This window comes from Cololabis saira, chromosome 21 (genome assembly GCF_033807715.1).
Source record: "Cololabis saira isolate AMF1-May2022 chromosome 21, fColSai1.1, whole genome shotgun sequence".
Classification (NCBI taxonomy): Eukaryota; Metazoa; Chordata; class Actinopteri; order Beloniformes; family Belonidae; genus Cololabis; species Cololabis saira.
The window spans coordinates 23,582,807-23,608,652 of NC_084607.1; the positions used below are offsets into that span (position 1 = coordinate 23,582,807).

Genomic DNA, 25,846 nt, shown 5'->3' on the forward strand with positions numbered 1-25,846 from the left:
TCATTTCTGAAAAGATTTTTTAAGAGTGTTTTGGGTTTGTTGAATGGATTTCAAGATTTTCTCTTTATTTCTCCAACAGACTTACAAAGAACAGTATTATTTTAGAAGTTGTCAAAGTGCAACATGTGGAGGGGCCAAAAAGGAAGATGCTTATCTGTTTGTATGAAATATTAAGAATTGGTCCATACAGACAAAAAAACACACCACAAAACCACATTGTATTGGTGTCTTTAAGCTTTGTTACACAGTTCACAAGTACAGTACATCTAATAGTTTGAATAATTACTTAAATAGCAATAATAACTGACAGGAGATAATTGTAATGTAATGTAATTCTGGAGAAGCATTTAAATAAAAACCACAAAAAAGTGCGCCTAAGTTAAGTTTCTGGCCTGCGTATAGGCCGGAACTAGCTGCATTCATGAACACAATGTACCCATTTAGATGGGCTATAGTAGAGTTCAGGCAGTTATAGCATGTGATGCGTCGGGGAGGCTGTTTGTAAAGTTGCCAGGCAAACTTTGTAGAAACACTACAGCGCCTGAGGGGTCTCCAGAGAGGGCAGTGTGGGTCTGTGCAGGACTGTATCTGTTAGTGAGTAGCTATGGCTTGTTCTCGGGCCCAGCCTGGATGAGTGAATCTATGGCTCTGCATGCATGGCTACCCTTCAGACCCCTTGTCCAGCCCCTCCACCACTCCCTATTCTCTGCCTCTTTCATCCCCTCCATCCAGCCCTCTTTCTCCAAATGGACAGCGCGGATGCTTGAGTGGGAATTACGCTGTGGGAGTGTGGGGGGTATGCAGCTGAATGCACTGGCCTGTGAGTGGACATGTGGCAACAGAGAGTATATACGAATTTGCGAATGTGTGCTTGTGTTCCTCCTTGGAGATCCTTTATCCTCCGGCCTACTTCACAGTGATGCTGGATGGTAATCTCTCTCAGCCTCTTCCCTGAGACCCTATTACCGCTTAATCAGCTCTGTTTGTGCATGTGTGTGTGGCCATGCATGTGCACGCAAAACCCTTACTTACATGCATACGTATAAACATAAAAATGAATGTAGTGCTGTAATGGCCCACGCCAGTCCTATTTGTTTCTACAAATTTGTGCTTTTCATTGTAGAGGAATATTATTAAATGATCTACAAACCAATTACATGCTTTGCTCGGCTCTGCTAAAGCCTCTCAGTGAGTCATAGACGTGTGCATTGGGAGCCAGCAGCTGAAGATATTTGGGCGTTAGAGAGAAAATTCGTAAGGGAAGTAAACTGCTTAGTTCAGCAGTCACCTCCATTTTCCGGGGGAGGAAAGAAGCTGCTATGCAGGTCGAACACTTTGCCCCTGTCATTGCTCATGAAGGGGAGGAGAGAGGAACACAGCAACAGTGCTGAGCACAAAGGAAAACGGACAACATCATTTCATCATCTTAAATATGTTTAAGCACTTGTTGCTTTGTTTGTGATATAGTTCGACTCTAGCATTCTTACCATAGGATTGAGAAAAATATCAGAAATGTAACAAAAGGCAAATAAATGGAATATGATGAAAAAAACTGAGATTCTTTTTTTGTCACAAAAATGAGTTTTTCTTTCATGGCCTCTGTCCATGCTTCCTTTTTTGGAAGCATAAACAGATCATTAGTGCGTGACATGTTTGCTGCATAAGAGCTTTGTCCTGAGAATATGATTTTCATCTCCCATTGTATGCATTAGTTTGTTTTAGTAAAATGCAAAAAGCGCCTCGAGCAACCATTAAAAACTATTTCTTTGGCAATTTTGGCAATTCCATCAACGTTCTGTAATGCAATACTTCAAGATATGCATAGAGAAACATTCATGAGACGTGAACCAGAATTAGGTAAATGTATTATAGCTGCCTAATAGGCCACATATGCCAATGCCCATTTACCTGAGAAATGTTAACATATTATTTCTATTTTTGATGAAACACATACTAATATTACATGATTTATAGTAATAATACCGTGAAAGACACATATAGCACGTTGACATACAATATGTCTCACAGTAATGGTGACAAACATTTTCCTGTTTTAGATCAGCTGGGAAACCCCAGTCACTATTACTATCATTACCATAATTACCATTATTATTAGTATTATAAATATCATTTGGTAAAATGTTAGAATAATGACATTCAGTAAGAACTTTACAGACTGAAAATGACTGTGACCTTAAAGAGGTTGGAGAATTCAAAATGAATATGCGCTGGCATTAGAAGCGCTTTCTCAGCTAAATGACAATTTAAACTAACTGAAGGAACACCTGTCGATGTATTTCCAGACAGACCTTCAAACAGAAGAACGGTATTCCATAACAGCATTAAAAAAAATGAAAAGAATTGTGGCCTTCATAAATCTGCAGTGTATTATTGTTTAAACAAATGATTATGGGATTTGTAGGCATCTGGAGTTGAACCTAAGAATAAACCAATGAGTAGCAGTCATACTGCTCAGAGGAAGACAGCTTCTATATCCCAGAGAGGATTGTGCTTTGGGGCCAGTTTTGTAAATGAAATCCAGAATAACAACCAAACAGATTGTAAAGATGCCGGTTGATACCTGGAAGAGAGAATGAACACAATGCCAGGACGAACTGAAAGTCATGCAGTTGAAGCCCTTGCTCCAAAACCAGCATTAAAAATGCCAGATTACAGTTTGCTGCTGCACATGGGGAAAACATTTTTTTTATAGTGGCACAATGTTTATTTTATTTGAAGGAACATTTGCTTTAAGAAAGTATTGTCTAGTGCTTCCAGTCTTTCCTGTCAACTATGGGCAAACACTTGCCAAAGTAACTCCAATATAGTTGTCTCTTGCCTCAACTGTGAAGTCACAGAGCTACAGTGCACATCACATCAGAGATGACTTGGAGACTCAAGAAAGAAATGACTAAGAGAAATAAGAGAGTAGGGCTGGGCGATATATCGAGATTTAAATATTTATCGATATATTTTCAAACACGATATGGTACGAGACAATATCGTTTATATCGATTTAAAAAAAAAAAAATTACATTTTTTTTTTTATGATTTTGATATAGCTTAATTTGTGACAAATTGACTTGAATGTTTTATTTGAGATTTGCACAAATGTTTTGTTATTTGCACAACTGTCAACCTCAGTGGAAAAGTCTGCCTGTTACTGTCTACATTGTATTAATTGCACAGTGTATTTTAATTTAATTGTTATGCAGGAAAGGGATATTTGTTTTATTTTATTCAAGAAGCATTTTTATTCTATATATGCAGGTAGTTTATTTTTATTTCATTTGTTTTATACATTTTGATATTGTGCAGACCTCTGTTAACAAAGGTACCTGTGTGACATTTGGCACGAGGCTTTGTATTAAAACTGACTGTTTTTTTAAGGGTTTGCCTCAGAAAAAAATGAAGCTAACAGAGATGCTATGCTATAATGCTTTGGGGGAAACCCAAATTAAGGCACGGAAAACATATCGAGATATATATCGAGTATCGCCATTCAGCTAGAAAATATCGAGATATGACTTTTGGTCCATATCGCCCAGCCCTATAAGAGAGTGCTCAAAAAGAGTAACAAGTGTTATAAAAGCAAGTTAATTTCCACACCTACAGTATAGGCGACCCAGTAAGCTAAAAATTTAAAAGGTTCCTTCGTGCCACTAACTTTTGGATGTGGTCTTACATGGCTAAAATGTAAGTGTTTGATGTTGGTCATCATTGATATGTTTAGGGGGGGGAATGAGTAGCTTGAAGGTCTCAGAATACTATCACAACCATGAAGTAATGGGGTGGCAGCATCATGTTGTGGGGCTCCTTTTCCATAGGATGGACACTTCACACAATAGACGAACCATGAGGAAAAATGATTACGCTGATATATTGGTGCAACATCGGAAGTCAGCCATCAAGTCAAAGCTTGGGTATGAATGGGGCCTTCAAATGGAAAGTGATCCCACATACTTCCAAATTAGTTGCACATTGATTCAAGGTCAACAAAGCACATGCATAAGAAAGGTAATCCCTGAACTCAGTCCAATAGAAAACTTGTGGGAATGCATGAGTAAGAAGGCCCACAAATTGGACACAAAGCCCCTGCTAAGTCAGGGAAAAGGGTCCAAACATTCAGCAAGATATTGTGAGATGCCCAACACCTCTGAGTTAAGATAAACAGCTTAAAGGTAGCTTTGTATGGAAAATTCTGACTCCGAAAAGTTCAGTCTCTCTTCCATCCATCCATTTATCCACCCTTTACCCACTGATTGCTATTCATGGTCACTCTGAGGCCTATTCACTCCCCTATTATTGTGATATTTTACAAATACAATAAAAAATCCCATTTGATGTAAAACAGGGAAAATGTCCAAAACTTTACTGTTAGACATAGCCATGCTGTTGATTTCATTTATATGTACACTTACTCTTTGATATGCTTCCTACAGGGCACAGAGTTTCTCATGCAGGTACCAGTGAGCCTTTCCACATCCTCCACAATGACAAAAGGTTTCTCCTCCAAGGTGACAATGGACAGGTGGTTGTCGTCCATCTCAGCGTCCCCGAAGGAGTTGAAACGTGGCCACACTGGGTACTTTATTGTCAAGCTGCCATTGTCCAGTTTCCCCATCTGGTGAGAAGGAGACGAGAATAAAAAAAAGATGATGAATGAGTTACTGGTTTCCTTAACAAGGTTGTTGAAGGTAGTCAAAAAATAGAGCATTTGGCACATTTACATTGTAGATAGAAGTGATTCCATGGAGTGTGAGCAGGTGGGAGGTTGAGGACATAATACTGTTAGCGTTAGGTCCATGACCTAACATTTGCAAGTCTTTTGGAATACTGACGTCATGTTTTCCAAGTGGTTAGAATACATTGTGATAACATACTCTTATACAAACCATATAAACAGCACGCTAATTCACAAAGATTTACCATTTCTATACATTTGCAGACACATTTAAGTTATTACATTTAAACATTATTATTACATTTAAATTATTTTATGACATTACACAGAAATGTGTAGAACTGTGGTAAAAGTTCAGGGCAGACTGTCATGCATCAATATCAGAATGGTTCGCAATAGGATGTGACAAAAATGACTTGTCATTTCTTACCTGCTTTGAGTTATTAGGAAAAACATGTTTATAAAGTGTTTATAAAGACTGAATAGCAAATTCAGTTCAAATTTAACCTTTGCCTCTGAAAGAGTCTGAATAAAATGTTTTGCCTGTGTGTATATCAGTAATTTACTTTCATATTAATTTTTTTTTTGGGGTATTTTGTAGTATTTGTCACAATTTCTTAAACATAGATAGGATTCAGGGATTTTAAGTTTGGTCAGTTTACGATTGTGTCATTGTCTTTCCCAGATGATGTTGTCTTCTTGGATTCATTTACGAGAAACCTCCAACGGGCAATGGGGGACTTAAAAGGAAAGTGGAACTTGAAAACACTTGAAAAGGCAGGATTATTGGCTTGATGATTCAAATGAAGGACTTTAATTACTTTCTCTTAGGGTAAAATATTTTTGAATTAAACTGAATTTTAATTTTATTTAAATATCTCAGGGTCTTACAGACAAAAAGGGGTTATATCAGAGGACCAGACTGACAGGCAGATTAAGGCCATCCCGGTAGTGATCTGGACTATGTAATTCCTTGTCACGACGAGGATTGAACTGAACAAGTAATCAAACCTATCAATTTTCCGGTGGATCTGCATCTCAGCTCTTATCTAGGATTGTAACAAAATGCCATTCCTTCAAAGGATGGCTGGATTCACCCTTTTGGGATAGGTTGAGGAGCTCGGCCATGGAGGGATTTAGAGTACAGCTGGTGGTAACTCATTTCAAATGGAGCCAATTGAGGTATTTTGGCCATTAAGCCAGGGTGCCAAGTCCCGCTATGAATGACCTTCAGTCAGGGCCAGGATGGGCTGGAGAGATTATATTGCTCAGCTGGCTTGGGAATACCTCAGTGTGCCCAAAGAACAGCTGGGGAAGGTGGCTGTAGTGAGGCAGGGTTAACTCTGATTAGACTGTTCCCCCTACAGGTTGTAGTATATTGTTTACCTGGTTACCCAAAAAAAGGGGAAAAAAGGCATCTAGTGGTAACTAGGGCACTAAGAACTGTAACCTTTAAACTGGCAGAGCAAGTCTAGAAGTTTCCAGTAATAACATTGCTGATTTCTGTCCAGAAGATAACAGTCCTAGAAACAGAAAAGACCCACGGTGCTCAGTCGTGACTTAATAATTTAATACTTTTCAAGGCAGTGGTATCATGGATTCTCCTATAGATGCTCTTTACACCTCCACCTCTGTCTCTAAATATATATGTGTGGGCATGTATGGATGCCTGTTTCTGCCAGACAGTGACTGCAACAGGTACTAATGCTTTGCTTTACTCTCAATTGTTAATAATAGAGGAGCCAGGAAATGTCAAAACCAAGCTCTCACCCTTTCCCACCATCTCTTTAACTGACTGCCAGATTCACATATGACTGGACTGAGGAAAGCAGTGGACACACATGTGTAGTGGATCAAGAAGGCATAGCTTCATAAACATAACATTCCATTAATGATTTTCTCAACTATATGAGGAGAGGTTGAGAGGTCTTTTTTTATCTTAATGGGCAATGATACATTTTTAAAGCAGCCACTTGGCAGATTTGCACACATCATAAACAGAACATAGCCATGTTAATCTGGCGCCCCTGACCCCGGAGTCATGACACAGTGGTTGCTACCTTCACGCGCATAAGAACTCAAACATTGTTGCTTAGCTTGCATGCTCGGCTAAACCATTAACGGACAAGCAGTGAGGAGGAAATGAAATTAGCATTTTAATTGTTTTGCTTTGAGTGGTTTTCTACCCTCTGACAGGGATTAGAGTCTCTTTGCCCCTCTCAGACACACAACTATCAACAGCTCACTTTGCTGTCAGCTCCATCCTTCAAGCTGTGTGTTTGTGTGTGTGTGTGTGTGTGTGTGTGTGTGTGTGTGTGTGTGTGTGTGTGTGTGTGTGTCTCCGCGCTTAGGATTTTTTCTTGAAGAGGGTGAAGCAGGGCGGTACACTAAGGTGACATGTGTGCAGAAGGTGTCACCTTCACTTTCCAGGGATCAGCCGCGTCATAGTCCAGCTGTTTTGCATTTCACGAATGACTGGGTGCATGCACCTATGTGCATGCTTGTGTACTTATGTGTGTATCTATGAGAAGGAAAGGAAATGTAGTGATGTGGTGATGTTATGATAATGACAAATTAAGGATATAGAAGAAAGTCAAAGCAAAAAAGGGAAAAAAGTTGTTTTTCTTTGGCTGGTTGAAGATCAGTTACTGTAGTTTCTCAAAACTGCAGTAGGGGTCTAATATGGTACAAAGGGAAGAAAAAAATCAAGTAAAAACAAACAAAGAAAATAACAAAAGCAAGTATGACTTTTTTAAATTTTTTTCTTGAATCAACCTGACACAATTCCTCAAAGAGTTTCTGTCCCTTTTGGCATCATTCCTATTCTGTTGTTTTACAATAACGTAAGCTACAACTAGTTGTTGGGGGGGTTCCCTCTCTCCGGGCCCGTCTCCTGTGCGGTGGGCGCTCCTTTGGTCCTGGGGGGCTGCTTTCGTAGGGGCAGGTGCACCTGCCCACGCCGGGTGGTCGGGGTTCGCCTGGGTCCCGGTCCATCAGCGTTGGTTCCCAGGCTGCCTCCGCCCGTGGTCATGGGGGCCCCGTCCGCGGGTCCCCTCGGCTGCCGCTTGGGGGGGGGGGGCTCGCTGGCGGTGGGTTTCCTCCCGCCCTCTTCTCGCCCTATGTGGGGTTTCTGGTGGCCTGGGTTCCGGGTTCTTCCTTGTCGGCCTCTGGTGTCTCGGGTGGCGGGGTTGCGCCCTCTCTCCTCCACTATAGTTACAGTTCAGGTGGAGCATGAGATTGGACTGTCACACACACACACACACACACTGTAAAGAGGTGAGAAGCTACCACACCTTGCTGGCATAGGTTTGCAATATTTTGTCTGGAAGCACGCAATATTGGTCCATTTTTAGCTTTTTGACAGAGAACAGAAGGTTTTCTTGGTATTTGAAGCTATCAATTTTCCCATCTGTCTGACAAGAGCCATCCGCAGAGAATAAACATAATGTTCCTCCCACCATAGTTATTCCTTGGTTGGTGCTCTGTATTAGTGACTGAATACATTTTGTTTTGGCATAAGTCATTATCCTGTTTTTCTTTATCAAATGGCTTCCGATCTTTTGCAGCCTAGCTTTGTGCAGTAAATGGGAGACGGTAGTCACATGTAGACGTTGATGTATTGATTGGCTGTTTATCAGAATGATTCTTTCGTAATAATCCCCATGAGACAAAATCTGGTGAATCTGCAGGAAGTCATATGTCGTGGCCCTTGGTTGCCCCAATCAGCTGACCCCAGTGCATTTACAAGAATGTTTCAAAAGGGAGAACAGACATCTGAACTTCTCGGGGGAATATCAAGCCTTTTATTCTTCTGATGAAAGCCCTATACTGTATACGTAATTTGACAGGAAATGTTACTTTTAAAGAGAAAATGTAGTGTGCACTGCTTCATTTGAAGAGCAATGGCACTGAAATCCGGTAACTAAACTAAGCGGATAAAAATAGTAATAGTATAAATAGTAAATAGTAGTAATATTGGTAGTTATTAAACGTTCTTAATTGTTCAGTGTCTGCATCGATATAGCAATAGAATATATTCAGGTTGTTCTTTAGCTACAGTGACAGTAAAAGTATGTGAAGTATGGTTTTCTGCATTAATTTGCCATAAAATGTTACCTGATCATCATAAATTTAAATAGGCAAACACAATGTGCTTGAGCTGATACAAATTAAACATTTGCAGTGATGGAAGATAAAGTAAGTGAACCATGAAATAATTGCTTGTTAGTTCAGATGTATGCTTTAGAGCTAATTTGAATTATAAAATACACAGCCATTATAGGTTTGCTATGCATAAAAAGCACCTTCTGCCTTGCCCAAAGGTGATCTTTTAAAACATATAATCATGAATCTGCTTCAGGATAGAAAGGGATTAAAAAAATCATTTCAAAGTGTTAAGGTATCCGTCAATCTACAGTTAGAAAAGCTGTTCATAAATGGATACAGTTTAGTACTGTGACTACTCCTCTTGGAAGTGGGCGACCAAATAAGATGACTTCAAAGACACAACGCAGAATCATCAAAAGGTGGAGAAGTATGGTGGTGGGAGCATAAGGATTTGGACTCACATTCACTGTTTCAGGCCCAGAACTGCCTGTCATTATCAAGAGGAAAATGAATTCCCTATTTTGTGAAAATATCTTAAAGGATAATATCAGGACAGCTGTAAACCAGACAGTGATCTGATCTTGCTTAAGTCATCGCTGCCATAGGAAAGTTGACCAGCTATTAACTCCCAAGTTCAGTTATTTTCCCCCAGAACTGGGAATTTTCAAGGTGTTTGGGTGTTAGAGAAATAAAATGTCAAGTAGTTACTATTTTTTGTGTCTTTATGAGCGATCATTAAATGGGATGAAGATCCAATCTTTTTTTTTTGTTTTTGCCACAGTAACGTCATACGGATACACCACAAACTAGAATATGAATAGACATGAAAGCTAAGGAATTTTTGAGTTGTATATACAATGTTTTGAGCAGTGATATTTAGGTGGGTAGATAACAAGAGAGATGAATGTTCTACTCAGAAGCTACAAGACAAAATGAGAAGCTGACTTAAGCAGCTCTTCTACTGTCCTGCAGCTCTCCTTCTCCCCCGCTCTCCCCAGTCTCTCCTTTACTCTAATTGAAAAAAGAGGAGTTAAGAATTACTACCCAGAAAGGATCCCGTTTATCGACCGGGGAAGAAGAACGCTGAATCTTCCTGGATTTAATAGCAGGTAGTGCATTCAGAGAGGGTGGCAGTACAAGAGTGTGTGCATGTGATATAACAGAGGGAGTTTACTGGAAAAGGGCCGGTGGGATTACTGTATTGTAACAAGCAACCGAGGCATCATCTGATTTAGAGCCACTTGGTGACAATATGACACTGTGTTGAAGAGGAGTGGTTCATCTTTCCCCTTTCCCCCAGTAGAAATCCTTTGTTTAGTTTCAACTTATACATTCTCACATAGCATTTTCTTTTTCTATCCTACTGTTTGACACGCACGCGCACGCGCACGCACACGCGCACGCGCACGCGCACACGCACACGCACACGCACACGCACACGCACACGCACACACACACACACACACACCACACACACACAAACAAACGTAGGGGCTGCAACCAACCAGAACCCGGCTGAACAAGTGGCAGACCACGATAAAAGAATGAAGAAAAACAATGTTTGGGGCTCTCATACTGAACACCTTCTCTCTGCCAGTCTCACTGGGAGAGTTATCTTTGTGGCACGTTGCATTATGGGGGAATGAGTTCCTAACAGCGTGGAGAAACCCATTCAGTCATAAAACAGTATCTGTCACTCCTGTCAGAGAAAATTACGTCGGGAAAATGGATTCGGCTCTCCCTCCCCAATAGCCTACCCTTGCTGCTTTTGCGTGTGAGCATTTGAATGTGTATGTGTGTGTGTGTTGTGTCTGCTTACATGTGTCAGGGTGCACGTGCGTACCAAAGTTTGTGAGTGTGGGAGGTGAAAAAAGAAAAAGTGAGGGAAGAGAGAAAGAGGAAGAATGAAAGAAAACCCTAGGTAAGGGTAATAATGACGTCTTCATCAAAAATCCACATCCGTGTTTGTGTGTCGACGCACAAACACGTGTTCTTTTGTGTGTGTCCGCGCTCCATATTGTGATTGTTCAAGCACGAATCCCTTGCTGTCTGTAATAATTATTTTGTGAACTTGCTGCTAACACCGTGGCAGTTCCAGAAGCAATTTACACACTCCATCTCCTCTGCAGGAACAAAACACACCATCCGCCTCAGAACAGTAAATATAATTTTCTCATTCAGTTGGCGAAGTTATACTAAGAAAGCAGAGTTGGAGTTTGGGATTTGCATAAGCGATGGACACCTGAGATGTGATGTTTAACCAAGCACTAAGCTGAATCTATGGTCTGTTTTGAGAAGAAAGCACCTGCACTGTTGGAAATGTGGATATGAACTGTGTGGGCATGGGATATTTTGAGTCTCTGCTTTGTGTTGCAAGTATGGTGTAACGGTGTGAGGAGTGCTTCTACCATGAGACATCTAAATGCTCTAAAAGAAGACTTTTAGGTCGTAACTTATACTATGTTCACACTACCAGCACAAATCTGAGTTTTAGCATGTCCAATCAGAATCCAAATTTTTATCGCTATCTTTAAATATATCAAAATACAATCTGGATATGCTAAAAATGGGATTTACTCCGGCAGTGTGAACATAGCCTATGGATCATCCAATAACCTCCACTCACTATTGTTGATAAGAGTTTTTTTTAAATCAGTCAAAATTTTTAAATTCAGACGACAGACTTTGGTGTGGGGGTGGGGTGGGAGTCTATTATGGACATTATTATGGCAGTTATAAGAGTTATATTAGTCTGGTTATTCATAGCTTTTATGCAGAGAAATTCTCAGTAGAAGCAGTCTGGTTTAGGGACGATTCCATCTCCAGCTTTTCACAGATGACGTTGTCCTGTTGTCATGAAGCCAAGACCTCCAGCTTTTACTGGAGCAGTTTGCACCTAAGGGGGTGTTGGAGTTTTAGTATCAGCACCTTCAGATCAGAGGGCCATGATTCACATTTGGAAAAGGCTGGAAAATCCATCTCCTTTCTGGCTATAAGGAGCTCTTCCACATCAAGAGAAGGGAGCTGAGAGGTTTCAGCATCTGGCAAAAATGCATTCCTGGCTGCTTCCTTGGGGTGGTTTCAGGCATTCCTAACTGGTAGGTGGCCGTTAAGCAGGCCCAGGACATTATGGAGTCATTTAATCTCTTGTCGAGCCTGGGAGCACTTTGGTATCCTCACAGAGGAGCTGGAGGAGGTGGCCAAAGAGAGAAGTCTAAGCCTCTCCTTTTAGGCAGCTGATGACCCAATCCACACGAAGCTGAAGTTCATTCAGCATATGGGTAGAGTATATATATATATATATATATATATATATATATATATATATATATATATATATATTAGGGGTGTAACGGTACATGTATTTGTATTGAACCGTTCGGTATAGCGTGTTCGGTTCGGAACGGAGGCGTACCGAACGGGTTTCCACACGGACATATTAAGTAGAGGACCGCACGTTGTGGAGCATAGCGCTGCTGCAGTTGCGCTCACACTGAGAAAGTATTAAGATTAAAGAAAAAAGCACTAACTAATGAAGAACTAAAGAGCTAAGCACATAATTGTGACAAGTCCAGTGTTTCCCCTACCATTGTTTAGGCCTGGCGGGGCCTGGCCAGGCCTAAAAAAAAAAAAAACAATGATCATTTATGTTTATGAGCGCCTCTGCAGCGCTGTTCTGCAACATGAGTCAACCTGCTTCGTTGCCTACTAAAGCCTGAATTATGGTTCGGCGTTAAATCGACGTAGAGCCTACGCCATAGGGTACGCAGCGACGTGCACCGTACGGCCGCTCACTGCGTACCCTACGCCGTAGGATCTGCGTTGGTGTAACGCGGCACCATAAATCAGCCTTAACGATGCGAGTACCGCTGCTGAGAGCGCGGGCATATTATTATACATTATGGGATGTATAGAGTTTGTAGCCAGCCAACTATGGCGCCGGCCAAAAACAGAAAAAATATCGCGGGCGACAGACAACATTATATAAAGAAATGTTTCTGCCAGGTACGTGTGTTTGTGTTTGCATGAGACGCTGCAGGGAAGCACGAAGGAAAAAACCGCCCGACGACACACCAGGCGTCCGCGGGGTCCTAGCGCCGGCACACGTAGAGCCAATGTTATTTTGTGTGTGTGTAATAAACAACTAGCACGTTTATATTTTGCATTTTGTTTTCTTACTGTACTGAAAATTAACCGAACCGTGACCTCCAAACCGAGGTACGTACCGAACCGAGATTTTTGTGTACCGTTACACCCCTAATATATATATATATATATATATATATATATATATATATATATATATATATATATACACATACATATATTTATACCACGGCCTGTGTGAATACTCGATTCTGGTTGGCTGGCAGGTGTAGGTTAAAAGTGATAACCTACACCTAGAACACAAGTTCGGTCAAATTGCACTTTAATATCTTTGCGCTAGATCAACTGCCAGGTGGTAACCACGGCAACGGAAATTCAGAGAAGAGCCAGCTACCGCAGGATGGCGACATGAGTGATTTTGTAATTTCTTTTAATTTATTTGGTGAATTTAACAATTTTGATGACTGGGATGCAGAAGAGGAGAGAAGAGAAAATAACCGAGCGGAGCTGAGCGGACTAGAATATCTCTCGTTACCAAGGAAACTGAGTTATGGCTTGTTAAAAAACTTTGCCAGGTTCCAACGGCTGCAGACGAGAGATTAAATAGTCCGCTCAGCCGCTCAGCTGTGGATTGTTATAAAACGAATGATTTAAACTGAAAACACATTAATCCATGAATAACTTATTTAATATTTATGTTTTTTGGTAAGTGACCGTGGTATAAGCGGGATAATGCCCGACGAGGTGTACATTATCAGAAATATATGGACGACGCGGGGGTGTGAACCGTCCAACGTGAAGCGGAGGACGGTTTGCCTCCGCGAAGTGCTCCTCCCGGGTGACCGAACTCCTCACCCTATCTCTAAGGGAGCGTCCAGCCACCCTGCGGAGGAAACTCATCTCGGTCGCTTGTATCCGCGATCTTGTCCTTTCGGTCACTACCCAAAGTTCATGACCATAGGTGAGGGTAGGTGCGTAGATTGACCGGAAAATCGAGAGCTTCGCCTTTCGACTCAGCTCCTTCTTCACCACGACGGCCCGGTACATCGACCGCATAACTGCGGACGCTGCACCGATCCGTCTGTCAATCTCCCGCTCCATCATTCCCTCACTCGTGAACAAGACCCCAAGATACTTTTTACTCCTCCACCTGAGGCAGGACTCTCCACCCAACCGGAGAAGCACGCCACCCTTTCCCGGTGGAGAACCATGGCCTCGGTTTTGGAGGTGCTGATTCTCATCCCCGCCGCGTTACACTCGGCCTCAAACCGCCCCAGCGCATGCTGAAGGTCCCGGTCCGATGAAGCCAACAGGACAACATCATCTGCAAAAAGCAAAGACGAAATCCTGTGGTTCCCAAACCGGATCCCCTCCGGCCTCTGGCTGCGCCTAGAAATCCTGTCCATAAAAATTATGAACAGGACCGGTGACAAAGGGCAGCCCTGCCGGAGTCCAACATGCACCGGGAACAAGTCTGATCTACTAGACTTTTCCGGGGAGGCTGAGAAGTGTGATCCCCCTATAGTTGGAACACACTCTCCGGTCCCCCTTTTTAAAAAGAGGGACCACCATCCCGGTTTGCTACTCCAGCGGCACTGTCCCCTTCCTCCATGCAATGTTGCAGAGGCGTTTTTAAATACCTAAGAAAAATACCTACCTGAGAAAGGGCAAATATGCTTGCTTTATGCCAATGTTTATTCAACTTTCCACAAAAGTTCTCGCGCTCTCTGGTATTTGAGACTCGACTTACTTCTATGGTAATTAATTTCAAATCAACAGTACATGCAAATAAATTTAGTCCTGTCCAGCGAACCATCTGGGCATCTTTTTGAAAGTGAACCAGCCGTTCAAAAGTCCCTTTTCATTCTCCATCTTTCAATTCACCATACTTTTCCTCAAACTACGGGTGTCGTCGAGCGCCAGAAATTATATAATGCACGTTTTTTGTTTTTTTTTTATCCTGCACGTTAATCGTGCGTTTAAAAAATTGTCGGCGTTAAGAGGACGTTAAGTTAACGCGTTATTAACGGGTTAACTTTGACAGCCCTAATATATATACATATATACAGAGAGAGAGAGAGAGAGAGAGAGAGAGAGAGAGAGAGAGAGAGAGAGAGAGAGAGAGAGAGAGATATGTATTAGTAGTTAGTTTCTTTAGGAGTCCATAACGAACTATGTTGAGTCTGAGAATTTTAATGTAAAAGTTTGAATTTGATGTCAACAACTCAAATGGAACGGAAATAGAGCGGGTCAGGGTTGCAGAGAACAACAGGAGAAGCTTCTTGTACCTGCTTAAGTAAACTGTAGGCTGGTGTGAGCTGATGAGAAACGGTGTTAAATTATAGAAAGAGCTTCCCAGTCAAACTGAGTTTTAAAAAGTAGCAAAGTCGAAATGGCCATGGATAGATAATTTAATAATTTAACAGGAATGCTTCTTAATGTGAAATTGCAAAGCATTTGGGTATTTCATCATCTGCTGTGCATAATTCCTTTAAAGAATTCAGAGAAAACGGTATGCAGGGCACAGTGCTGAAAACCAACATGGATGTCTGTGATCTTCAGGCCCTTAGGCATCACTGCGGTAAAAATAGAAACTATTCTGTAGTGGAAATCATGTATAAACTCTGAAACATTTAAATAAAACACTGTGAACACAGATTGTCACTCATGATGCAAAATGATTGTGACCCTCTCTGCTGTGAACTCCTTTAAGATAAACTGACGTGATGTGGACAGCCGTCCCTTGGTCATGAATCAAAATTGTTGGGCATGTTCCAATTGAGGCTACAGAAGAGCAGGACCACCCTAAAAACCACATGATCATAATAAGTCTAAGTATTAAGGCCCATTTATACTCCACCTTCACATGTTTGTACATTCATCCCTTCCAAACCTTGTGTGGCAAGGTGCGTGCCACGGGGGCCCGACCGAAGGACGGAGAGGACACAGAGTTTCGTTCAGACCCTTTTATTTCTCACCCAAAACGTGCAGAAACACACACAGCTCCTCAGCAGCAGCCTCCTCCTGAGTCTCTCAGTCCTCTTTATCAAGGCTGGCAGGTTGGAGAGGCTGATGGGACACACCTGTGTGATTGCTGAGTGGTTGCAGCCACTCCAACCTGCCACACACCCCCAACGCCAACCTCGAGCCGGGGTCTGTCCGGCCGAGCATACTCCCCCCCCCGCCCCCTCGGAGCGGGAGAGGAAGCCCAGAACCCCCCGGGCCTTCCTGGTCGGGGGGTCGTCCTCGGCGTCGGCCTGACCTGCGGTCCCGTCGTGGGGGTCGTCCTCGGCGTCGGCCTGACCTGCGGTCCCGTCGTGGGGGTCGTCCCCGGCGTCGGCTCTCCCGCCGTGGAAAATGCGCTCGCGGCCGGGCCCATGGTCGCCTCGGGCCACACGGCGCGCGTACGACCGCCTCCTTCCCCTCCGCGACGCAGCCCTGCGCGGGCTGCTGGTCCGGCCCCGTCTCCGCCGTCGCTTGCGGCTGCGCCTCCGCAGCCGCCTTCCCAGCCAACGCCGCCTCCGCCTCCATCTCCGCCTCCGCCCCCGGAGCCGTCGCCTGGCGGCCCGCAGCTTCTGCCTCACGGCCTCCCAGCTTCGGCACCACCAGCGCTGCCGCGGCAAACCTCAGACGGGGTGCAGGGATGGGCCGCTCCGCGGGTCCCGCCGCCTCGGGAGCCGTCGCTTGGCGGCCCGCAGCTTCTGCCTCCCGGCCTCTCAGCTGCGGCGCCGCCAGCTCCTCCCGCGTTGCTGCGGCGGCCCTCAGACGGGGTGCAGGGATGGGTCGCCCCGCGGCCACCAGGGCTTCTATCGCGGCCAGCTGCCGCTCGCCCTGGTCCCGGAAGGCGGCCGCCATGCCCGCCATGGCCCGGGCGAGCGCGTCCAGGGCCCGCTCCATGCCCCCCCCCCGTCCGTCCTTCGAAGCCCCACGTTGGGCGCCAGTGTGGCAAGGTGCGTGCCACGGGGGCCCGACCGAAGGACGGAGAGGACACAGAGTTTCGTTCAGACCCTTTTATTTCTCACCCAAAACGTGCAGAAACACACACAGCTCCTCAGCAGCAGCCTCCTCCTGAGTCTCTCAGTCCTCTTTATCAAGGCTGGCAGGTTGGAGAGGCTGATGGGACACACCTGTGTGATTGCTGAGTGGTTGCAGCCACTCCAACCTGCCACACCTTGTTTTTGTCACCATGCCTTACCTCATTTTGGTTTGTATAGTTGTCTTGCATCACATCCACTGCTGGCCAGAGTGAGACCACTGAACAAAAGTTGATATATACATGGGGAATTCTTTCATTTAATTTTAGCCATCCGTGAACCTCGTGACAAAATGTAGTCCTCACTGGTTTCGGATGTGTGCCTGAACGTTTGACAGTCTGCTGCACTGTGAAGCCTACCTCATCACGTGGTGAGGACCGTACAGAACAGCTGTGAGTGAGCCTGAGGCAGATCATTTTCTTCTGTTTTATTTTCTCACATTTAGTTAATGGTTGACTCACTATGCCCAATACTGCCGATGACCTCTGGTAGTACTACCGTGTTGTTCATAATATATAGTGTTGAGGCTTTATTCCAAAAGAAGTAAGAAATCAACATATGGCACGGACAGAAAGCTCCGTCTGTTTCAAAAGGTGACTATAAATGAGCCCTTAAACAAACCAAATAGGAATAACATTTCTTTGTTGTTGTTTTTTCCGTGTGATCTTTAATTTTACAAAACTGAAGTCAAAGCAAGAAAGTTTATGCACTTCCATCAACAGTGGGTATCACGTTTGCAGGACTGCTGTATCCTCTCTACCATTATTTGTATCTTTCCCTATTTGCCTTGTGTTAACACACACCTGAACACTTCCTATAAGTCAACTCCTTACGACATTTGCTTTTACTAAAGTCTGCACAGTTGCTGATGATCAGTTCATCAAAGACTAAAGATTAACAGGTTCAGACTGCTATTTACCCTCTAAAATCATATGAAAAGATTGAGAGGATATTTAGCATTGCACCCACAATATTGTTATTTTTTTGGCTTTATTTTTGTCAAATAAATAATGTCATGGTGAAAAAAGGTCATATGTTATTGATTGTATGAGGCTTTATTTGCCTAATAATGACTTTTATTGCAGTGACAGCATGGGTGCATTGCAGAGAGGAGCACATGTGGATCCTTTGAATCACTGGGTGCTAAACATCTGTAGAGCCTGGAACAAAGACAAATGACACACCTGCTAGTGGGATGTTTTTTTTCTCCTTTTTCCTTCAGCTGCCTCTTTTTAAAAATTTTGTCACTCCATGTTATTGTCACTTAAAAAAAGATAAAAGAAAAAAAACTCATCTGGTCTCACTATCGCAGCCCATCTGTCTCCATCTCTTGCTCATCTCAGAATCATTCCATATTACTCTCCTCTCCCTGTCTCGGCATCCAGTGCCCCTAGGGGACACATTTTTTATTTTATTTTTTTTATTTTTAGTGCATATCCATATTTTAGTGCAGTTGCTGCATTTTTACCTCTTGATCATCTGGGAAGTCTCTTTCGCTCTGTGCCACTGATTTCTCCTGCACGGTTGGGACAGAAGCTCCCAATTATGTTTCCACTTCGGGTTTGGTGCCTCTCTCTTGCTTACAGTCTGTTTCCCTGCACCACACTGAAGTGGTACTGATCAATTTCAGTAGCACTCTGTTTACAGCTTACTACCTCTCTTCAGCACGCTAACAAAGGATTGTGCGTCTACATGTGTGTGAGAATGAAATATGCAAAAGTTTGTCTCATGGATTGGGTGGAAACCGTGCATATTGCAGCAAACTAAACCGCATACTGTAAGACACAAACACAGAAGTGAGCTGAATAATAACTACATTGATTGCAGCATAGGTCTCTGGAATAGTTTTCTGTCGATACCCACTGCTGTAAGGGTAAACATGCACATGCGTATACACACATTCAAGCACACAACAGCGCAGTGACCCCTCACCACCCCAGTTACAGAGGTCTAGGATTTTGATTAACTGCGGTTATGAGGCGCTATCAGAAGGCGCAACACCAAAGTGCACAGATTAACTGTCTTGTGAAAAAGGAACAATGACAGAAAATAGGAAAGGGTGAGAGAAGGTAGAAAGGAGAAAAACATGCAGGTACAGTCAGGACAGTAAGGAATGGAAAATGTAAGTTAAGAGGTATGAGACAATGAGATGAATAGAAAGAAGGTTTTTTTGGATTATGATCAAAAATACATTACAACTAATGTTCCCCCCAGCCACAACTCTTCTCTCCTATACCTCTTTAAAACTTTTTCATCACAACATTCTTGAGTGTGAGCTATTAAATTTGAAGTATTTAGACAAATTTGAGGCAGCCAGTTGTTTCTATAAAGATAGATTACTTTCATTTATAATCCATTACATCCCCAAGAACACTGTTTATAGGGACTATTTTTCAAAGAAGCTCCTCACATTTTCCATTTAAAGAAACCCGTAACCTTATTTTTTAAACTAGTTCATCGATAAACTAAAGACAGTTTGATTAATTCCGGTGTCATTGTTGTACACTGCCCTCTAAAGGGGTAACTTGTCTGTTCACGACTGTAGGCAGATAGTGAAAGTATTTTAAATAATAAAAAGAAAAATGACACAAATGTTTAATATGATAAGTAGGTATGGGGTTCGAAATAATGTACTATTATTTATGCATAAATCTGCAGATGTGTTTAAGCAACTACAGAATAAAACGCTAATAAGAGTACCACCGTTCAGTCAAAATAAAAGATTCAAAGCCTATTGCATTGGAGTCAATAGACCAAGTCTTTTTAACTTTTCTCTCAGGTAATTGACATGTCATAATGATGGAATGCTGTGTTGCCAGTGTTGGACTGGATTGATGGGTGGGTTTTTCTTGGTTTGGCTTAAATACGGGCAGCGTCACTCAAGCTGTAATTGAGTCCCGAGAAAAGACTAAGGTTATAAAAACAGATGATTAGGTGCTATTGATATGGTGAGCACAGTAAAGATCTACACCAAAAATGACACCAAGGATTCTGGTGTGTTCTTCAGGCTCTATGGAAAGGGTTTTTAGGGGGCTGAAATTCATTGTCTTTTTACTTCTGTATTGTAGTATGTTTGGTGTTATCATTGTTCACCCCAATTACTTTTGGTTCAGTAAACTCAAAATGCTGTGGATGCATTTGATGAGCATTACCATAAACCTCAAATCATTGGGAGAAAATAAAATATGTACCTGTGTGTCATGTGCATATTTTTGATATTGTATTTCTGTATATTGTGTCCAAGTTAAACAGCTGTGGACCTGAACTAGAGCCGTGTGGAACTCCACTAGTTATACCAACTCTGTTCTATGAAAACTAGAGCATTTTTTTTTTCTTTTTGTGCTAGGACAAAGAAAAGTGAGTGTATGAAGGAGTATGGTTCTAAATAAAATCACAATTTCCCTTTTAACTATCTCTTGGAAAATGTAAAAGTTCACATTTGGTTCCAATAGCCAAGATCAACTCATTTTAATTTTGTGATTATATTGTGTTTTACCATGTTACTAATCCGTAAGTAATGACACTTATTAAGAAAATGCAACACAGAAAAGTACAGAATGGAAAGAAGCCATGCAGCTTTACTAATACAATGTCTTTAATTAACCCCAAAATATACTCAGGTGAACCAGGTGTTGTGGCTATGACTGAGCACACATATGTAGGCAAACAAACGGTAATACATAGATACACTATACAGAGATACAGAGCTTACCTTTTCCCACTCTCTTTCCTTGTTGAGAACTATGACCACCAGCTTTGGGTTTTCCTGGTAGCCGTCCTCTGTGAACGACAAGTCTCTGCCATCCCATGTGACATTCATCATGTACCTGAGAGTGAGAGGATGAAAGAATGGGGAATAGAGTGATTAGAGGAGGAGAAATGAAAGAAATGAATTGTGATGATGAAAAATAGAGGGAAAAAGAAATTGAATTCAATTAGCACGTGAAAAGTCAGTTCAACATCTAGTATTCCCATTCTCCAATATTAATACACGCTCTTTTGCACGGAAAGTTGGATTGGATTATGATTGTATTCCAGAAATAAAAAGAAAACTGTAAACAGTAGATGCATTATAGTGAAATAAAAGTGAGTGCTACTGAAGAATTATAATACTGTTGCAATGCACCTCTCAATGATGGGATTATGTCCAGCTTTAATATTGGGACACTAAACAGCAGTAAATCAAACTAACAGTTTATATTTTCTGTAAGAAAAAGCTGTGCTTGCAGTCAGTTAGACCTGACCATCGTGAAGCCAAACAAGCTAGATCCTGCAACAGCCAAACACATTTATCTTGATCTCTTCTGGTCAAAGAAAATGTTTCCAAAATCTATGGTCACTTTATGGGGGAGTTATGTGTAGGGATCAATGTAGTGAACCCATCGGCAGAATGGGCTTTTCGACACCCCTAGTGTTGTTTTTGCAGGATCGTGGATCAAATGTAATAGATTGTTACAGGTCACCAGGAAACATTGCTTTTACACTGCTTTTCATTCAGTTCAGTTCCCAAATACAGTATTAATCCCTAAGGGAAAGATGCATTGTGGGATACATTGAATGCAGTATACAGGCTGGAACAGTTCTCACTACACATTTGGACAGCAGTAAAAAGTACTGACCGTGCTATGTAGTGCACTAAAGTGAGCAGCGGGTCATTTGAAGACTTGGTTCACTTGTTACTTTGGGGTTGTCAGTGAGCGAGTGGGCATGTAGTTACTCAAAAACATTTAATGTTAGGCCTATTTTACAGCAGTTTAAAGATGTTGCTTAATTAACCTTGTTTATATGACATTTAAAGACAAATGTTAAATTTTGCTTGGCAACACACTGACAACGTGGTAGCCCCTTTAGCTTAATTATCAGACTAATTATCATCGTTTTCTTTACCTCCAGCAGCCAGTTCTTTGCTTGTTTGTCCTGTTTGAAAAATGTGAGTTCAGCACATTTGGCTGTCACCCCTCATTAACTTTTTTTTTTTCAAACCTCCCCCATTAATTTTGATCTTCCATTTCTCCTTTCCAAAACAACTCTTTAATAACTATGTCAATACGTAATTGAAAACAAAGCTGTAACGCTGTAGTTGGCCTGCATGGTTTCAACCAACTATGACCTGGGAGGACTTCATCCCAGTGACAAAACCCTTTTCCTTCCTTTGTTTTGGTTACCACGGTGACAATTTCTGCCCTTACGACTGGTTTGCTGAAAGGTAGTGACAATGATGATGCCAGCGCTTTCTGAAAAGTTCAGAGAATCTCAACTTAAAATGCTGGAGGGGGCCGTGCAGGGAAGGTGGAGCAGTCTGACAAAAGACGCTGGGTGCAGCAGTTTTCTCACGGCTGCTGCATACTACGCACTTGCTTGGAGCATGGTGGTAGTCAGAAAAAAATGCTAAGTTGCCCAGCGGGAATTGCAGATAGTCTCACGATTAGCCGCATTTCACATCTTCTTCATATTAAACTCTTTTCGTCTGAACATCTTGTGCCCTTTGGTGTGTCTCAGCTGTCATTGAAATTCATCATTTTGTTAATAAATCTGAAGTCCTCACCTCTGCATTATTCAGAGGCATTGTGGTAGTAGTATTACCCCAGGAGCTGGGATTTTGTACCATGTTCTATACATCCTGATTACTGCACTTTTTTGAAGGTGTCCCCTTGTAAATACTCTTTTTCCAATAAAACTGTAATGCTGACAAATATACAAGTTTCTGGTGTTCATAAGTCATGTTATAACATGTATATTAATGGTATGAAGTCATGAATTTCAAATTCACTAATTGACAACAATTGCTTACCATATTATTTCTCACAAGCCACACTTTCACTTGTTTTGTTTGTAACGGCCCTCAAGGAAGAATGGTGGGGCATTTTAGTTGCCTTTTCTCTTCCACAGGGAAAAAGGAAAATTGGGCTCAGTACAGTGAGCCAGCATGATGGAATATGCCACTCCTACCAACAACAGTCCTGTTGCACTGCTGTACGGCTTCTGGTTGGTCTGTGTGGAATACCAAAGGGGAACTTTTTTTTGTGTGTTCTGTTCACACCTGTGTGTAAAAAGGGTTGACGATCATTGCTGACCTCGTTCCCTTGTGGCACAGTGTTTATAGACACCACAATGCACCAGAGCAGAGAACTTCCAAAACATGCTTTTGGTAGAGATTGGCACACCTACTGAAGATCAACTCAACAGGGCTGTAACTCAGCCTCCTAAATCTTTTGGAAGCACTTAGGGGATACTTAGTATTGCCTATATTTTCTTTAATCTTTCAACAAGAAATGACAAGATTGCACTTGCCTAATAGCAATATCCACTCTGATATGATACGTTTTATGTTTTAAGAAGAACTAAAAGAGGGGGACTGACCTTTGCTCATGATTGCACCCTTTTTTTAAAATAACTTACTAGTCAGCTTAAAGAAAAATACAATATTTTAGGAAAGGCTAGAGCAAATTTGAATCATTTGACATTTACACACAGACCTAAGGCAGTCATCAGTCCGTGCTACCCTATAACACACACACACACACACACACACACACACACACACACACACACACACACACACACACACACACACACACACACACACACGCTGTAATGGTTGACCCATATGGCAGGTCACATTAGCTAAGATGGAGGGCAGTCGGAAGATATTCTTGGGTCCACACAGGCTCCACATTTATCATTACTGTCCTTCCCCACTCTGTCTCCCTCTGTCAGCGGTCATGTACGACAGCAGATATGGCTCCTCTTTTCCTTCCCCCCTACGGAGCCGGCGCGTCGGTGCAAACTTCTAAATGGAGCGTGTTCCTACGTCACTGTAGACTGCAGTATCTGAGCTGTTTCATGTTGTGTCTGACATTGCTAGACCTTACTGCGGTATAAATCAGGTCCATAAATAAAATAATATCCCTGCCTTTATCAGACAATATCGCCCATATTCCCACGATTTCTGTAAGTAAGCATACATCAAGCATACATCAGTTTTTCAGCTTGTCTGCATTCAGAATCCGTGTCACTAAGCTATTACAGACAAGACAGGTGGATTGTGTGTCTTGATGCAAGAGTGTTTGAGCAGAAGCCCAGCGAACAGGTGGACCGATAGGGTGTTGCTAGGATACGGACACAGACTAAAGTGTCTATGCTGCAAAAATGACCCGAAACAAACCCTGGATCAACATCCAAGCGCACACAAAAACAAAGGCAACTATTTTTCACACCTCAACGATGCTCCATGTAACACGGCTACGTCTGTCTCAGTGTGTCTGTGTTAGAGCGGGGACCCTGCAGCTCAGAGCTCATTGTCCAATTTCTCTCACTGCCCGGCCTCCTTTATATCTCTAACCTCCCTATTCATCAAGGGAGGGAAGAAGCTGCAGAGGTGGAGAGACAGCAGAAATAGAGCACCCATAGAAATGAGAGGGAGTATAAAGATGAATGAGGTTGAGGGAAGGAGATGGAAAGCAAGTGTGATGAGAGAGGAAGAGGACTAGGCCTCAGAAGAATCAAGATAAAAATATCCAGAGATATTTCTTCCCCCTCTCTTCCTCTTTTTTGGAGCAAAAACGGTATTGATAAAGGGATGTGGAAATTGACTGGGGTGGTGGTTTGCTGCAGAAGACTTGCTGCAGGAGGGAAATGTACTAAATAATGACGGAAAGGACTACATACTGTCCACGTGCCCCTTTTTGGTGTTTTACTCTGTAACATTATGCTTTAATACATCACTCAAAATGTCAAAACATCTCTGAGAAGAACGGGAAAGAAGTAGAACGTTGATGCTCTCTACAAAAGAAATTGAAAAAATAAAATAAAATCCTGCTCCTTGGGAAATGCATAATGCTACAGGCTGCAGGTAAAAAATGTGTAAAGGTAAAGGAGTAATTGTCAAAGAGTGCACCATCCCAACATCTAAACATTGTACCACCTGTGGAGTGCGAGGGAGGGAGCATCATGATTTGCACTTGCTTTGCTTCCCATGAACCAAGAACACTTGACATCATTGAGGGGAGATGGAATCCCAAACTCACCAAAATATCCTGCAGAAGCTGATGCTTGGTATAAGTTGAGTAGGACAATGACCCCTAAATATTTAAGTAAGTCGACCACAAAAGGACTTTGGAAAATCATCTATCAAAATCATATGAAAATCATATGGAGTGACAGGGGATGTTTCACAGCTCAAAACGCTTCTGGCATTACCGTACATCTCCACATGTGTCTGGAGTGTTTTGCACCCGTGGAAAGCAGCAACACACTAAACCATACCTAGTTGCTGCAAATAAAAAAAAAAGAAAAGAACTGGGATGCTCTGGGATGACCTCAAGAGCTTTTCACGCCAGATATCCTCCCAATGTGTCTGAGCTGAAACAGCTCAGGAAAGAAAAACGGCCAAAAATCCCTCCTGAAGATTGTACAGGTCTGATCCAGAGCAATCAAAGGAACTGTTGGCTGCCAAAGTTACTTCATAGGTTAACTTACATTTTACTCCATGCATGAGTGTTTCATGGGAATTTTCAATAAAGTGCTTTTGCGTGTCAATATCATCATCTTAAGCACATTTTATTGGTCTATTACTGAGATTTACATGAAGAACAGATACAATTTTAATGCAGAATACCTTGCCAGTGTATGTGCATGTTTTAGTTTCTCAACAGCTACCCCCTCTTGTAACAATACTACAAATTCAGGCGCTTCCTTATTTTGATTTCTGGCTTACTTTGTGATAAGACCTCTACATTTTCATTTGAAGCCGCTTCACTGGAGTGGGGACGAGCCTCTAAAAAGATTACAAGATGAAGTGTACAAGGCTGCATGTATCAAAGATGAAGACATTTATCCTGGTTAAGACAAAGACCAGTCAAGGCAATGATGTATACTGTCAGAGGTACTTGAGATCTATGAAGTCGGCATACAT

At 42.3% G+C, this 25,846-nt stretch overlaps 1 protein-coding gene across 3 annotated transcripts in view; it reads right to left on the reverse strand.

Moving 5' to 3' along the window:
- The window catches only part of grin2aa (glutamate receptor, ionotropic, N-methyl D-aspartate 2A, a), a 213,167-nt gene that overhangs the window by 36,845 nt on the left and 150,476 nt on the right, over positions 1-25,846 (reverse strand). For all 3 annotated transcript variants that reach the window (XM_061712466.1, XM_061712467.1, XM_061712465.1), the window contains 2 exons: positions 20,645-20,759; positions 4,422-4,624 (listed from right to left, as the gene is read on the reverse strand). In XM_061712466.1, the coding sequence (XP_061568450.1) occupies positions 4,422-4,624; positions 20,645-20,759 (318 nt within the window). The remainder of the gene's footprint in view (positions 1-4,421; positions 4,625-20,644; positions 20,760-25,846) is intronic.